At 41.2% G+C, this 14,365-nt stretch overlaps 1 protein-coding gene across 1 annotated transcript in view; it reads right to left on the bottom strand.

The window, feature by feature from the left end:
* Positions 1 to 14,365, bottom strand: part of dock1 (dedicator of cytokinesis 1) — a 155,915-nt gene that overhangs the window by 103,311 nt on the left and 38,239 nt on the right. The window contains exons 19-24 of the mRNA XM_020083260.2: positions 10,293 to 10,390; positions 8,044 to 8,133; positions 7,027 to 7,127; positions 6,802 to 6,930; positions 4,237 to 4,345; positions 919 to 989 (exon numbers count right to left, since the gene is read on the bottom strand). Coding sequence (XP_019938819.1) covers positions 919 to 989; positions 4,237 to 4,345; positions 6,802 to 6,930; positions 7,027 to 7,127; positions 8,044 to 8,133; positions 10,293 to 10,390 — 598 coding nt within the window. The remainder of the gene's footprint in view (positions 1 to 918; positions 990 to 4,236; positions 4,346 to 6,801; positions 6,931 to 7,026; positions 7,128 to 8,043; positions 8,134 to 10,292; positions 10,391 to 14,365) is intronic.

Genomic DNA, 14,365 nt, shown 5'->3' with positions numbered 1-14,365 from the left:
GGCTAGCCAGGGATAAAGAAACTACTGTGAACTAGAGTGTTTTGGATGGGGCAGGCATTGCAGACTTTAGCCGAGAGAGAGAGTCCAGAGGGGGGAGGGATAGACGATAGGGATAGAGGAGATCAGACAGGAACTAAGGGACCAGGCCATGAAGCGATTTATAGGTGAGGAGGATACGTTTATATTCATCTTCATTAGTTTTACACTTATGTTGACACTTACATGATGGATTTGGTGCAGAATATAAGGGGACAGTTGGGACTTGGCAAAGGTTTCCTCTCTACTAAAGTGACATTCAAGTTAAATGAAATTCAAGCAGACGCCTAAATTAGTTTTTCCTCCACATTTGCATAAATACTGTGGTTTAAAAGAAACACACACAGAGACTGGTGATAAATCGAAGGCACTTCTGGCATTACGTGTCTTAACAAGGTGTTGGGCCAGAACAGCTTCACTGCACCTCGACATTGATTCTACGAGTCTCTGAATTTCTATTGGAGAGACCTGTCTGACACGTCGGTCCAGAATCTGTCAAATGTTCGGCTTGGTTTAGATCTGGTGACTGCAAAGGTCGTAACATATGACTCGGATTATATTCACACTCAAACCATTCAGTGACCCACTCCTGCTGCGTGGATGAGCTCACAGAGATCATATGTGAGATGTGTCATCAACCACCAAGGGCGGCTGTGGCTCAGATGGTAGAGGGGGGTCATCCACTTTAACATACAGTATCATCTAAATACATCTTTCATGCAATAATGAAAGTGTTTCCATGACCACATTCGTCTGCAGCAGTAGAATATTTAGGATTTAACTAACCAGCATTTTACACTCTCCCTCAGATTATTCATGTTTACAGAAAGTGTCAGTGTAATGACGATGAAACACGTGAATATGTCGAATATATGAAATTACCTCAGTTCCTTGGGATCGAAGACCAGCTTGACGTCATTGACAATGGTGGGAATGTACTTGAGTGCAGCACCCTTTACAGGAGAGGAACAAAAGAAGCATGAGATGAGTATATTCATTTCTAATTAATTCATTCATTGATTGACATTTAGCAGGGTACCTCAGCTCTTATTATGTAATTCCACATGTAAGGTGGGAATTGAGTGTTGCTGCTTTGTGAGCAGTGAAGTGTAAATGAGTCTTGTAGCTTCATTAAGCTTATTCTGCGTCTCCCTATTTCTCTTTCATTCATGAAAGTAATTAAACAGCTGTAACAAAGAATAAATGTTTCTAATCAGCAATATGTACAATACTAATAATCATAATAAATAACCAATCACTATTAGATATCCACAACCCAGACACTACAGCTCCTGGAGTCTCTTCCTTTGTGCATGTCTTCATTTATTCCATTCAGTCGACCTGAGGGCAGGAAATGGTGTTAAGAGTCCTAATAAATAAGCTGGGACCAAAGGAAGACCTCCTCTAATGATACCTTGATAGACACAGCCAGATCAGATCTACATACTCATCGATATTTTAATAAAGTCATCAAGTGCCTGCACCCGGCGGCTGATTACCAAGCCAACCATTAATAATGGGAATGATTAACCGAGCCGACACTTCCCTCTCTGACTGCTGCTAAACGCCGACCGAGGCGGGTTGGAGGTGTTTATACAGCATCTGTGCAAATTAGCCACGGTGACAGTTGGGTCTCACGGAGGTTGATTAGCCGTAGAGACGAAGTGCGCTGGACGTCACCTGCTACAAATCCACTGTTAATTATTTGTGGAAATATGTGACGGGTTATAATCGACGTTTGAATGAGGGTGGTGAGATTCAGTAAATGAAAACCCTCCAGATGCAGCAGCAGATACTGAATTGAGAGTAAAACTGAAATCTTTACTTTGATTTTTCAAGCAAGGATGTATTCGTGACCTATAAATAAAATCCTGCTTTAATCTGATATCATCTTATTGGATATTTCATTGAGCTTTAGCACCTTCAGACCTGATCCAATTGCAAGTGGTGTTTGCTTTGAGACATACAAAGGACCGCCAACTCAGCTGATGTCTCTGACCGGCAACAGCTTCAGATCTTTGATTACTGATACTTTTCTTCCATTGATGCTGCACAACATTCACTCAGACCCTCCTGACTCCTCTCTCTTTTGATCGTGCCAACAAACACTAACACAAGTGTCGTGGGACGAAGGTGAAAACTAAATAATTCGGCCCTCGTGAATAGAAAAGATGTACGTGATTGTCATATAGAGCAGGGAAGTCAGACCTAATCGCAAGTGGTCACAGGAGACACATTCAGATCTGTCAGGATGGATGTTAATACCAGATCTGAACAGAGCCAAACAGAGTTAGAGTGTGAAACATGGATTTCAAAGATCCTTGTTTTACAAACCTGCCTCTTTCTGATGACAAGCCAACTCCTAATTACTCATTGTAGAGGCTGTTTTAGAATTTCAGGCCTGTTCTGGGCAACAAACAAACTGTTGTGTAGGAATGTGTTGTGTGAAGCGTCGCTCAGCGTGTGCCTCTCAGTCGCCACAAGCTTGTTTGTGTGGGTATGATTATCAAAGCTCTTCTCTGCATGAGTGTGGATTTATCCAGATGTTCATCAGGACTCAGATGTGATGTGTGATGGGACTGTTCATTAGCTTCCACCTGTCACTGTGCTCTCACAAGGGCGGACTTTGGGAAAAGGGAAAAAAAAAGAAAAAAAGGAACAGGATTTCTCGCTTTCGTGCCCGTTCCTCAAGATCAGTTTTTAATTTACTGACTGTAAAGCTAATATCTCACCCAATTACACAGCAACTGACTCCTAATTGAGTCCTGAGCTTCTCCTATGGTTGAGCGTGCACATGGATCTACTGTAGGTGCGCCGAGGTGCGTGTACCCTGCGATTATGTTATCTCTAAAGGCATAGGTGTGTGCGTGATTTGAGTGACAAATACATTTATGCCTTTTGGTTATAAATCTGCTGTCACAAAGTTTGGGGTTAAGGAGAATGAAATAAAAAACAATAGAGGAAATGACTGAAAGAATAGAGGGAGCTTAAAGGAAGGAGGGGAAAGGCGATGAAATAAATACCTTAAGGAGCAGCTAAAGAGCAGAAAGCCAGAGGAGCCCCAGACCACAGGACAGTCAAGGTCAGAGTGAAAGAAGAGAGTAGAACCACAAACACATATACACAGACACACAGAGAGAGATCAACAGAGGACAAACAGACATATTGTGTGGATGGAAGATAAATCTGAAAGGCTGGGATTGGAAGAAATACAGTTTCACCATGAATATCATTTAAAATGCAGTCTGCAGAACTGATTCTATTTTACAATCATTAATGGTGTGATATAGTGAATAAACTCCACGTTTTTGACACGTGTTGTGATACAAAAATAATAAAGTGAAAGAACAAAAAAACGTTGTCCAAATTCAAAAATGTCATCAATTTGTCAAAATAATCCATGTCTTTGTTTTCTGGCCACTGCAGAAGTATTTTTGGTTTGTACCTAAAAGGTTTGGTCGGTCCAGACGGTGCCGAAATCTTACCAAGAGAATTACATTTTAAAGCAAACACTTACGTGCTCTTTAACTGAGTTAGATGAGAAGATTGATACTGAACTTTACTACTCTTGATATGTGTGGAGCTAAAGTCAGTGGTTGGTTTGGTTGACTTGGCTGTCAAGACAGGAAACAATAGACTGGCTCTGTCGACAGGTAGAAAAACGAGTGCAAACATCCCTAAAGCTCATTTAATCCATAGTCCTTACACCTGGTTTATAGTAGAGGCTGACAATAAACAAAAATATCATCATCTTCTCATTCAAATCTCAGCAAGAGAGCAAATCAAAAAATGCTGAAATATTCCTTTAATCATCTATTCAATATAAATTATTTTATTTTATGTGTGCCCCTACTAGAGAGAATATAGAGAGAATATGAGAGTAAAGAAAAGAAAAGAAAAATCAGCGCAGAGATGTGACAAAGTGAAGAAAACCAATATGCAGGACATCAAGAGCATCAGGGCTTTCACTTGTATAACTAATAAGCTGCTGAATGACTTTACATCTAAGGAGATACATGCATCCGCAATTACAGAGCATGTTAAAGTAAATCACAGCAGATTTATTTACTATATCCAAACAGCAGATGTATTTACTATTCCCACAGCAGCAGTTATTTACTATTCACGCAGCAGCAGATTTTCTTTGGTGCCAAGTCTCAGTGATAGTGTGCAGTGAGGCTTGTGTGATATTCAGCCTACCTTCACCATGCCAGTGTTTTCTGAATTACTGTTCATCATTTCATTAAAGGATGTGAAAAGGTTCCTCAAGGACTCCATGAAGTCGGCCTCTCCTTTGTTCTCGTAGAGCCTGCGAGGAGATGAAGTAGAGAATTACATTGGCAGGCGATCACAAGCCTGTTGTTTGTTTCATCCCTGTGTAAACAGCCCCGCCTGCAGAGGAAGTGACAAGAGTTTGATGATTCCCGGTTAAATCGTTAAAAGCAGCCAACAGAATGGCCCGTGTGTGTTATCAATGCAAATGTTCTTGGATGGGAACCACAGACATCACTCTCGCTGCCAGCCAGATTAGCATTTAAAACAACATGATGGGACCCTGAAGCACCTGCGTGCTTTCATGTGGAAACAAAAATCAGAAAAATTAATGATCTATGCTAATGACTCTCCTGGAACATGATACGAGGAGCAGAACGCAAATGCCACGTAAGGGTTCGCTGAATTTTCTTTCAAGGGCTTAGTATTAAAAAGTGTCTTTTCTGCTAGTTTGGTTCCGGGGAGTAAATAGCTGCCCAGCAAATGTGGCAATGATCAAGGGATGATTTCAGAAAACACTTCCTTAATTTCTAAGTGCGAGAGAACACAAAGCAGGGCTTCCTCCATAATCCCCTCAAATATTCAAATGCATTTATCCCACTTGCAGAGCCCATAAATCTCCACAAACTGGGTATTAACTGTAAATGATCCGCATTGTGCTCGCCGCAAAGTAATTAAGTGTGTCAACCATTTGGATTAAAAACAAAAAAACTGAAATCAGGATTTAGGAGAGAAATGTATATTGTTTGAAAATGCACAGTGAAGCAGAGGAAGGCAGGTCAAAGAGGGGTGATGCGTTTTCAATCCACCAACCTCAGATTTGACTGTCTTTCCTACAGAGAGGTGGTTTTTGTGGCACCACAATCTCTCACAGGGCCGCGGGTATTACAACGGTCCAGGATAGTCACCGTCGAGGGCTTACAGAAACCATGGGATTAGAGGCGTCTGTCCCTGAAGCCCAACAACAATTACTTACAGACATTTCTCACCTACAGCACCAAGGAGCAGAGTAAGCTCCGGACAGCCACACCAGACTCAAGTCAAGGGGGCAAAAATGGTGAGATTAGAGTGTCTCCTGTAACATTTATAGAAATGTTACACTGACCTGCTGTAGCCTTGAAACCTTCTAGTCAGTGCTGCACTAAAAGGCACCCACAAATACACGTTCACAGTTTAACTGAATCTGAAGAGTGTGACTGGGCCAGACAGAGCTCATACTTGCAACCGACCAAACACAGCGCTTCAACAACTTCAAACCACAGCTCCACTCTGAGGTTGGAGGCTGTTATTCGTTATCCAGTGAGAAGAAACCAATTTTGAGCACACTGTGAAAGTCTGTGGTACCGAGCGACGTTCCTGGGATCTGATAAGTGAGGTAAAGGACAGAGCGTCCTCCAGACATGGGACGGAAAACCAATCAAACTCAGCACACTCAATTAGGTCAGGATCATACATCACCTACTCAGCCACCAACAGCTTCATTCAACAACATTATCATCCATTTAACATCCTCACAGCCAATTATAAATACATCCATAGAAATCACCCCAGCCCAAAGAACTTTATTCAACAGCAGCTCCGCAGTGTGGATAAAAGAATCAAAACGGCAAACAATATTGAACTGTATGATGACATAAGATTAACGGAAGATTACTATGAAGTCAACTAGCGATGCAATAAAAATTTAAAAAATAACTCTGAAATCCATGTACTGTACATGCATGTGTATTTTCAGTGGTGTAAAACCTTATTGAGCTCATTAAAGACACTGCTGGATAATGACATCTGGCTTGTCACTTGTCATTAGAGAACTTTTTATGTAAAGATTCATTGCACCCATGCTGAAAATGATCCTCTTACATTCTCTCCGTAGACTGTAAATAAAGATGGGCGACATATCTCCACTTCCTCCCACTGTGCAAGATTGGAGCCAAAATGTCAGCGATGCGGATGATGCCTCTTGCAGTTTTGACAGTGTGATCATGGAGCGGAGCTGCAGTGTCGAGGTCTCGCCGAAAAAATGTGCTCAACCGATCTCAAGTCACTCTCAGTGACTTTCAATTATAAAACAAACTTAAGTTAACAAAGGAACGGGCATCGGTGTGATAAGGATGACCTTAAATGACAGAAACCAAATTTATTTGATATATTACTTTAATTTTAGTTTGGCCCATGTTCCAGCTGCTAACATGGAGAAGCCAGGGTTTATGACTTATACTGCAGCCAGCCACCAGGGGGTGATCCAGATGTATTGGCTTCACTTTAGAGGAGCTGTAATATCGTCCGTCCTTTATATACAGTCTATGAACAAAACCACTGGATGGGGTTACAAGTATGTGGACCTCGATCACACTGAGTTGTGAGGCTGGCTGTTAAAGTGCAAGACACCTTGTAGTAATAGAGGCTGCTGCAGCGATGCCTCTCTGCAGAGCATCTGTCAACGGCCCTGTAGCAGAGTACTATGTGAACATGTGTGTGTGCTTGAGGACGTACTGGTTGAACAGGACTCTAGAGCGGACAATGAACTTGAAGATATACTCCAGAGCCTTCATGGCCTTCAGTAGCTGCTCTGTCAGCTTCTCAGCATTGTCCACATAGTTCTTCAGAACTTTGGTCAGCTTCCTGAGAACACAACCATAACAGAGCATGACAAATACACAAAACAATGAAATAGTCATGTTGTTAAATGTCTTGTTTATCTGTATGTCATTAACTTACATGTACGCCAGTGTGGCACTGAAATGCTTGCGGATGTAGGTCTCCAGGACAGGGTTAAAGTGCTGGAACTTCCTGTCTGCTATGAGCCCAATTATGAAAACCTGTCAAAGAACAAATACACGTCCATTAAAATGTAAACCACACGGCTCATAATGAAGAGCAGCAAAAACTGGCCGTCTTACTCAATATGCTGAAATAGATTGGGAAATTCAACAAGATTGCATTTGAGCCGAAAGCCATTTTCTCTCACTTCACAAGCCAGCGGATAATCTAGGACACCAAACAACACAATTTCTACCTCCTTCCTCTGAAAGGGAAATTTGCTCTTTAGAGATGCACCCCATGTTAGGCAGTGGCGTAAGAGATAGGATTCTGCCAAATACTTTGTCAACTCATTGGCAACAAATACCAGATTTAATACATGACAATGTTATGTAATGGAAAATTCAACAGGCTTATTTACTTCTGCTTTTTCCAATACTTCCTTCCTCTGCTCTATCCTGCAGGAGAATGAGACTTCTAATGTTCAGACCTAACAACTGGAATGAACATGCTGCCTTGACATTACAAATTCAACATGAGATCCAGTGTGTCTGCAATTCCCTCAGTAAATGATTAGCCATGCTCTCATTTACATACAGTGCAGCCAGCACGTAGTTTCTCTGGTTTTGACTCTGTACGCCAGCATAGAGGATGTAAGACTGAATTTAAGTTAGCAACTTGATAAAGAAAATCCATATCAGTCAATTGAAGAACTTGAAGTGGAGAAATTCTAACTATTCTATAACCAACAACATATTTATTAACAATTTAACCCATATTGTTTCATTTAAACAAATCTATATGCAAATACTTTTGAATTATATTGCAATATTGTGTGACGTTCCTATTGTTTCACCCGATGACATTTATATTTGCATCAGAGAGTGAAATTTGTCTGAATGTTTATTTGCCTTGACAGGAACCCCTGCTGGTATGATTCATTTTCTGCTGTTACCAATTTGCTTCTGAACTCACCAAGGCGTCGAACACCAAAGTGTCGAAAGTGTCACTGTCGGAGTTCTCCATCATGATGTTGAAGAGAGCGTCCAGAGTGTCTTGCAGAAACTAAAAATGACAGAAGCACAGCATGTAATGTCAGGCCATTGATAAAATATGGCAGAAAGTCGTAGATATGGACATTTTGCAAAATGACAAAAATGCTTTCACTGCTCTTTCATATCAAAATAAAATTGATGATCATGTCTTTGTTCGAGGAAGCTGGTGACATTGAGGTGATTCATTAACTTCTTGGGGAGATTTTTGCACCCTTTTCAGAAAACGGAAATCTGTAGCTTGGAATTTCATTCAGTGAATAATGCATCCCAATGAGAGCTGGAGGATACAGTTCAAATTATTATCATTTTGACAATGCTGCTACATTTTGATTTACGAAAAACACAAACATTGACATCCAGTTCATAAGTTGTTATATCAACAGTTCGCCCTCTGGTTGTATGCCTCCACTACCTTGTGATCTTTGACCACTGAAATCAAATTAGTTAATCTTTGACTCCAAACTGTTAAAAATTTGAAGATGTTCCCTAAAGGCCGACGGCAGACATCTTGTACAAGCGGCCACAAAAATATGACCTTGGCCTTTGACTGCCCAGATTGAATTATTAAATCCGTGAGTCTAAGTAAACATTTGTGCTTATTTGATTCTGTTATGGCATCCTTCAGATAATGCTTTCACAAGACAAATAGGGTTTCTTGAGGTAACAGTGACTGACAATGCTACATGCTATCCCATACTCAGCCTTTACAACTGTTACCATGAGCCAATATAAGGCTCTATGAGGACAGTAATAACTTTCCTGTCAGCAGTACTTCCACAAACACTAACTATATACAGCCTGTCTTTTCGGGGAAACATGTTCCATTTACTCAGCCAATTCTGAAGCGACATGAAAACAGATGTAAAAGTGTCGGAAACAGAGCTTTCGCTCTGCGCTGTACCTGGTCCGTCACCTCGGGATGGATGATATTCATCATGTTCTCAATGACAAACAAACATAACACACGCAGTGGAGTTTAAAGCACAATTCAATCTCGAGAGGGTTCAGACTGCATGATGGAGATGAGGTAGGAGTGCCTGTTTGTTCACACACTGTATCATGATATAGAAATGAAAAAATATTGAGAAAAAAAAGAAACTCAATAGGAAACCCCCATTTATGATTTATTCATTTTTTGTGTGTGCATAGTATCAAAGTACTGGTGTGTTGTTTTCAAATGGCAAACAGGAAATGTCACCTAATTGCACACAGACAGCAGCGGAGTGCTTCAGAGAGACCGAGAGCTAATGTTGCGGTAATAATAATCACACCCCCGTGGTTTAATGAACTGGTCCAGCTGTGGTTGACACATCTATCTGTTCTGATCAAAACTGTCTGGTGGAGGACTTCCTCAGATGCGCCGCAATCTGCCAGGCCCCCAACCGGCCCACGGAAAAAGTTTTCCCTTGAAAGTGATTTATTCATCTGCTCCATGCTGAGAACTTAAAGGGCCTGTCTACACTTCTAGACAGCAGGTCACCTCCTCCTCTCCTGTGGGCTGTGTGATGCTGTGTGCTCCCCCCCTCTTTAATTCACACAAAAAGAAAACAGGAAGTGGATTATATGTGAAGTAGCTGTAGTTTTCAGGAACAATAGGTTTTGTGTGTGACTCTATTGTTGATGTCACCAGCTTTTGAGGGAACCTATTTTATGTTAATCTGTATCTAGGCAATATAATGAAACAGAAAAATGAAGGATACAAACCAACAAAAGAGTTAAAGTTAAAGGATGTTTTTTTACTTTTTCTTTCCTCTCATAATATATCGTTTTTTTGGGTTTATGTCATAGTCCTGCAAATTGAAAAAGCAGAAATGTCTGCATCATTGTGATGTCACAATGACCCATATTTAGATAAGGCACAACTAGCAGCTGATAAATCCAGCCCCAGAGGAGAGGGTTAAAGAGAGAGGGGCTACAACCAAGTGTTTCAGACAGAGGCTGAAAAGAGGAGCTGCAGCGATGGACACTATGAGGGAAGGTATGTGTTATCTGGACACAACAGCATGTTTACCTTTTCAAAGTAATACCCCAAAAGTATGAAGCTGAATATGAGCGTATGTGTCTCCTTTAGAATCTTTTCAGCCGCAGCTTTGACAACACAGGGTTTTGTGAAGAAAAACAATGGCACATCGGAGCCAGCGCAGCGTAGGAGTACTGTCATTTTCTGACCTTGACGACCTCGCCACCTTCCACCTTCATCAGCTGACGGAGGTTTTGCTGCAGCAGGCTGGTGTTTGAGCGCCACTTCAGCAGGCCAAGGAGATCCACTGCAAAACAAACAAACGACGAGTCATTACCACGAAGCACAACATTAGGTTCATCTTGCCAATGGTGAATACAGAGTAAAAGAGAGATGAAGAGGCACACACCCTCGCGTCAGTTTGCAGATTTCACAAATACAGCTTGAATCGTAAATCTCTCACTTTAATCAAGGAAAAATAAATCAGGCACAAAAGGATGAGACTTTCTGTGATTAATCACATTCCGCACAGAGCTCATTCAGACCACCTTTGGCAGGTTACCAAGATGGGAGCTTAAAAATGCCATTGTGTCAATTTATTATGGCATTGTATATGTCAGCTCCACGAACATGAGCCAGACCTTTTCCAAGGGCAAGAAACATTAGTCTTCTAAAATGTAGTGAGTGTGTTTGAAGACTTCAGTCAGTTTAGAGGTCGACAATATTCAGCCTGTGGAAGGACAGATGTTTAACAGACTCAAGCTAGAGACTGCTGCATTGTGTTGATTATTATTACCTCTGCCAAGGGGTAATAATCATCTGTGTTCATCTGTTTGTTAGTTAGGATTACACAAACTACTGGAAGGAGGAGTACTGAGAAACCACAAAGCAATTAAAATTTGTTGTGGATCCAGATCAGGGAATTTTTTGTCACTTTCTGTAACATTTCTACATTTAAGTCAAATTTTATCACGTGCAATATGTTTGAGTCCATACACACATCTGCTTTAATGCCCTGTGTTTTATTCCTTGTGTTTCTATATTTATTCTTTAGACTGCATTGTTTTGTCTATTTAATACTCTCTTTACCACTGGGACACTTTCTTGTAGATTGTGCAGTAACAATAAAGGCATTGAATTGAATTTTGATTAATTGATTAACCTATGAATCCTCTCAGCTACAGCACCATCCAGATACAAGCCAGAGAGAGAAACTTTCTTAAAGAATATTTGGGATGGATTATTTACTAAACCTGAATTGATAAAGCAGCAACGCTCAAGAAACATAGTTGACAGAAAGACCATGCCTGCCTGGCTTGACTCCCAGCATCTCTGTGTCGACCGCTGCCTCTCTCCATGTGCCATGTTTCATTGAGTATGGGAGAGCCAATCAAGCACAGCAAACCGGTGATGGATGCCTATCTTCTGCGAACCTGACAACCAATCAGGGTTCAGTCACAAGATCCTGTTTAAACCACCAGGGATCCCCTCCACCCCAGGGGGAGATGAATTTGAAAACTGACGCTTAGGCACCCAAGAGAGACAACTGGAATGAATGGGATAAATCATCGGGCAGTTTGGTCCCAATGAGACACAGCTGTTAGCAGCCACGCTGTCCGTAGCACACGGCACAGTGAGGCGGCTCAAATTCCTCAGTGACAAATAACATGCTAGAGAGTGAACGTCCTTGCAGGCAGCAAGATTTAAAAGATGCAACAGAAATGTCAGATGGAGATTGGAGTGGTGGAGTCATTAATTTTGAGGGAACAGGTTATATCGTCACTCCACAAGCGAAATACACAAGCGTCCCCATTATCACCATTTGAGTGTTTGTTTACGGAACACTTTGCATGACAAGAGAATTTTCTGTTCATTTTTGCCTGCAAACCAAACCCTTAAGTAGTCTAATAGCTTGTCCTTTTATTCTTAATAGTAAAAGCCTTGGATGCAGTTCTGAAGTTTTTAAGTGCAAGCCTTTCTGTAAGAGCATAAAAACTTAAAAACAAATTTTCATGAAATATATTTTTAAATTCCAGCCAGGGTAGGAACAGAATGTTACATCTTCCGCCCGGCCAGTCCCGCTCCCCGCTCGGCTGTCATTGGATCTCTAGCTTCTCCTTCAGCCTCCACTTAGAGAAGCACACTCCAAATACCCAGGGAAGGAACCGGCAGCCACTTCACACACGCTCCCAGTGCTGGGAGACCGTCTGCATAAATCTAGCTTAATTAAAAAGAGTGTTTCATCTCAGATGTGGGATCAGGGATGAGGTGTCGTGTATGACTCCTGTTGCAAGGGGCATTTTTCTTAGGGAAAAAAACACTTGAGAGCAACCACTTAGGCAAAGATGAATATGAGTTGAGGTGATGATTGAGATCTTAAGATACACTCAGGATGGCAAGAGGAGATTATTAACATTTTCAACTCACATTTTGCTCCCAAAAGTGAAATCAAAGTGTCTCAATTGCCCCCTGGTGGCTCGCTGCATTATAGGTCATAAATTCCACCTCCTCCATGTTGGCAGATGGAACATGGACCAAATAATTTATTGTCATTTAAGTCAGTTCTAAAGTTTTACGTAAGTATGTCTGGTTTAAATTATTTATTTGATGCTATAAAAATGGGGTGAAACGTTGTGATTGACAGCTGAGACTGTTGATGTGACTTTGATACCATGGCTCCATCTTCCCAGATCCCTACTGTGCTTTTGAACAACATCATCGGTACAAGATGGCGGCATTTGTATCCAGGATATTTTGGCTGCATTATTTCCATCTGTACAGTCTAAGAGGCAAACACTGCATCCCATCTTTCTCACAAAGTGAAAAGGGGAAGGCAAGGTGAACTAAGAAGAGCAGATGGTGCGTGTACATCTACATAACAGTGTAGAGAACATTTGGAGCTACACACATTTCTCCTCTGGCTGGTGTAATGAGTGTGGGCAGGTTCTGCTGCTGTAACTGAGACTGCTCATCTGCTGACATCAACACCCACTGATCAGAGTAGGAAGCAACACGACTGTATTTAAGTGACAACTTAAACCACAGACTAAACTTAATAACCCTCAATGGGAATATTACTGCAACACAGAACGCCCTCTTCTTTCACACAATATATGCAGCAGCATTTTGACAATTCTAGGCAGCTGAGTACCAAGGCTTCTTTTTTGTTATGCAAGTTATTTGGGCAACATTTAGGATTAGGAAATGCACTGTTTCCTCCCATTTAAGTTTTTTTTAATAAGATAGCAAAGATTTACAAAAGGCCTCCAAGTGAGTGTGGCAGCTGGTAGAGAGAACACTTCCACTGAATATTGTTTCTCCTTTTTGGAAATCGTGTGTTTCCTAAATGTCACCGCATCAAGCTCTACAGCCATGTGTTTTTCTTAATCATACAAAAAGATGCTGAGATGCAAGAGCTTCTGTTCTTAACTGCAAAAGGCAAAACAAGCGAGTCCTGTTGTCCTCTAATGGGAGAAGCAGTCCAACAGGAAAAGTGAAGCTATTCTTGACATTTTTGAAGACGATATTCCTGGAAGGAGGATTTTAACTTTCAAAAGGATGATGTCATTTTTAACACATGAGGGTAAGCACATGTGGCTCTTTTCACAGGTCAACACAATGAGTGTGAGCTCTGATATTGAGAAAAAGACTTTGTAAATTGATGATGTGTTGTCTCACACTTGTTAAACAGTTCACTCTGCCCTTGCTCAACAATTTAAAATGATCTTTGTACAAGCATGAATAAAAACATTAGGGCACGATGCACTTCTTATTCAAACAGGGTGTTGCTGTGGACGAGCAAAACAATTAATTTAGTTAAAGTCAGCCTGCAGTGAAATTGCCTCTTCTTCATTCTCACTCTCTTTCAGGTTGTGGCCAAAAAAAAACCCCACAGAGGAACCAAGGAAGCTTTGATTTTGACTCTAATTAAAATGAAGGCTCGGTCCTGCATACCAAAATAAACAAAGCAGCACAATGCATCAACAGGAGAAAGCAAGGCAGGCACGTAGGAGGGTCTGTTAACGGTGAAATCAGAACCACTCAGTCTGGAAATACCAACATGTCTGAGAGGGTTTACAGTAACGTCTGTTGTGATCTATAACCAGGTGTAAAAGGCTGGAGCAAACTCAACAGGCCAAAATCATTACTCGATCAACCACAAAGAACAGATTTCTCCTTTGCTTAGTAAGTGAACAGAGCAGAGCTGACGTTCAGCAGAGAAATCAAATCCACTGACAGAGACCGATACAGAGGGGAGTTGAAGAAGAAGGTAGGATGAGGG

The sequence above is a fragment of the Paralichthys olivaceus genome, chromosome 21, assembly GCF_024713975.1.
Source record: "Paralichthys olivaceus isolate ysfri-2021 chromosome 21, ASM2471397v2, whole genome shotgun sequence".
Classification (NCBI taxonomy): domain Eukaryota; kingdom Metazoa; phylum Chordata; class Actinopteri; order Pleuronectiformes; family Paralichthyidae; genus Paralichthys; species Paralichthys olivaceus.
Note: the sequence above shows the minus strand (reverse complement) of the source record. Positions and strands in the feature narration are given on the sequence as shown.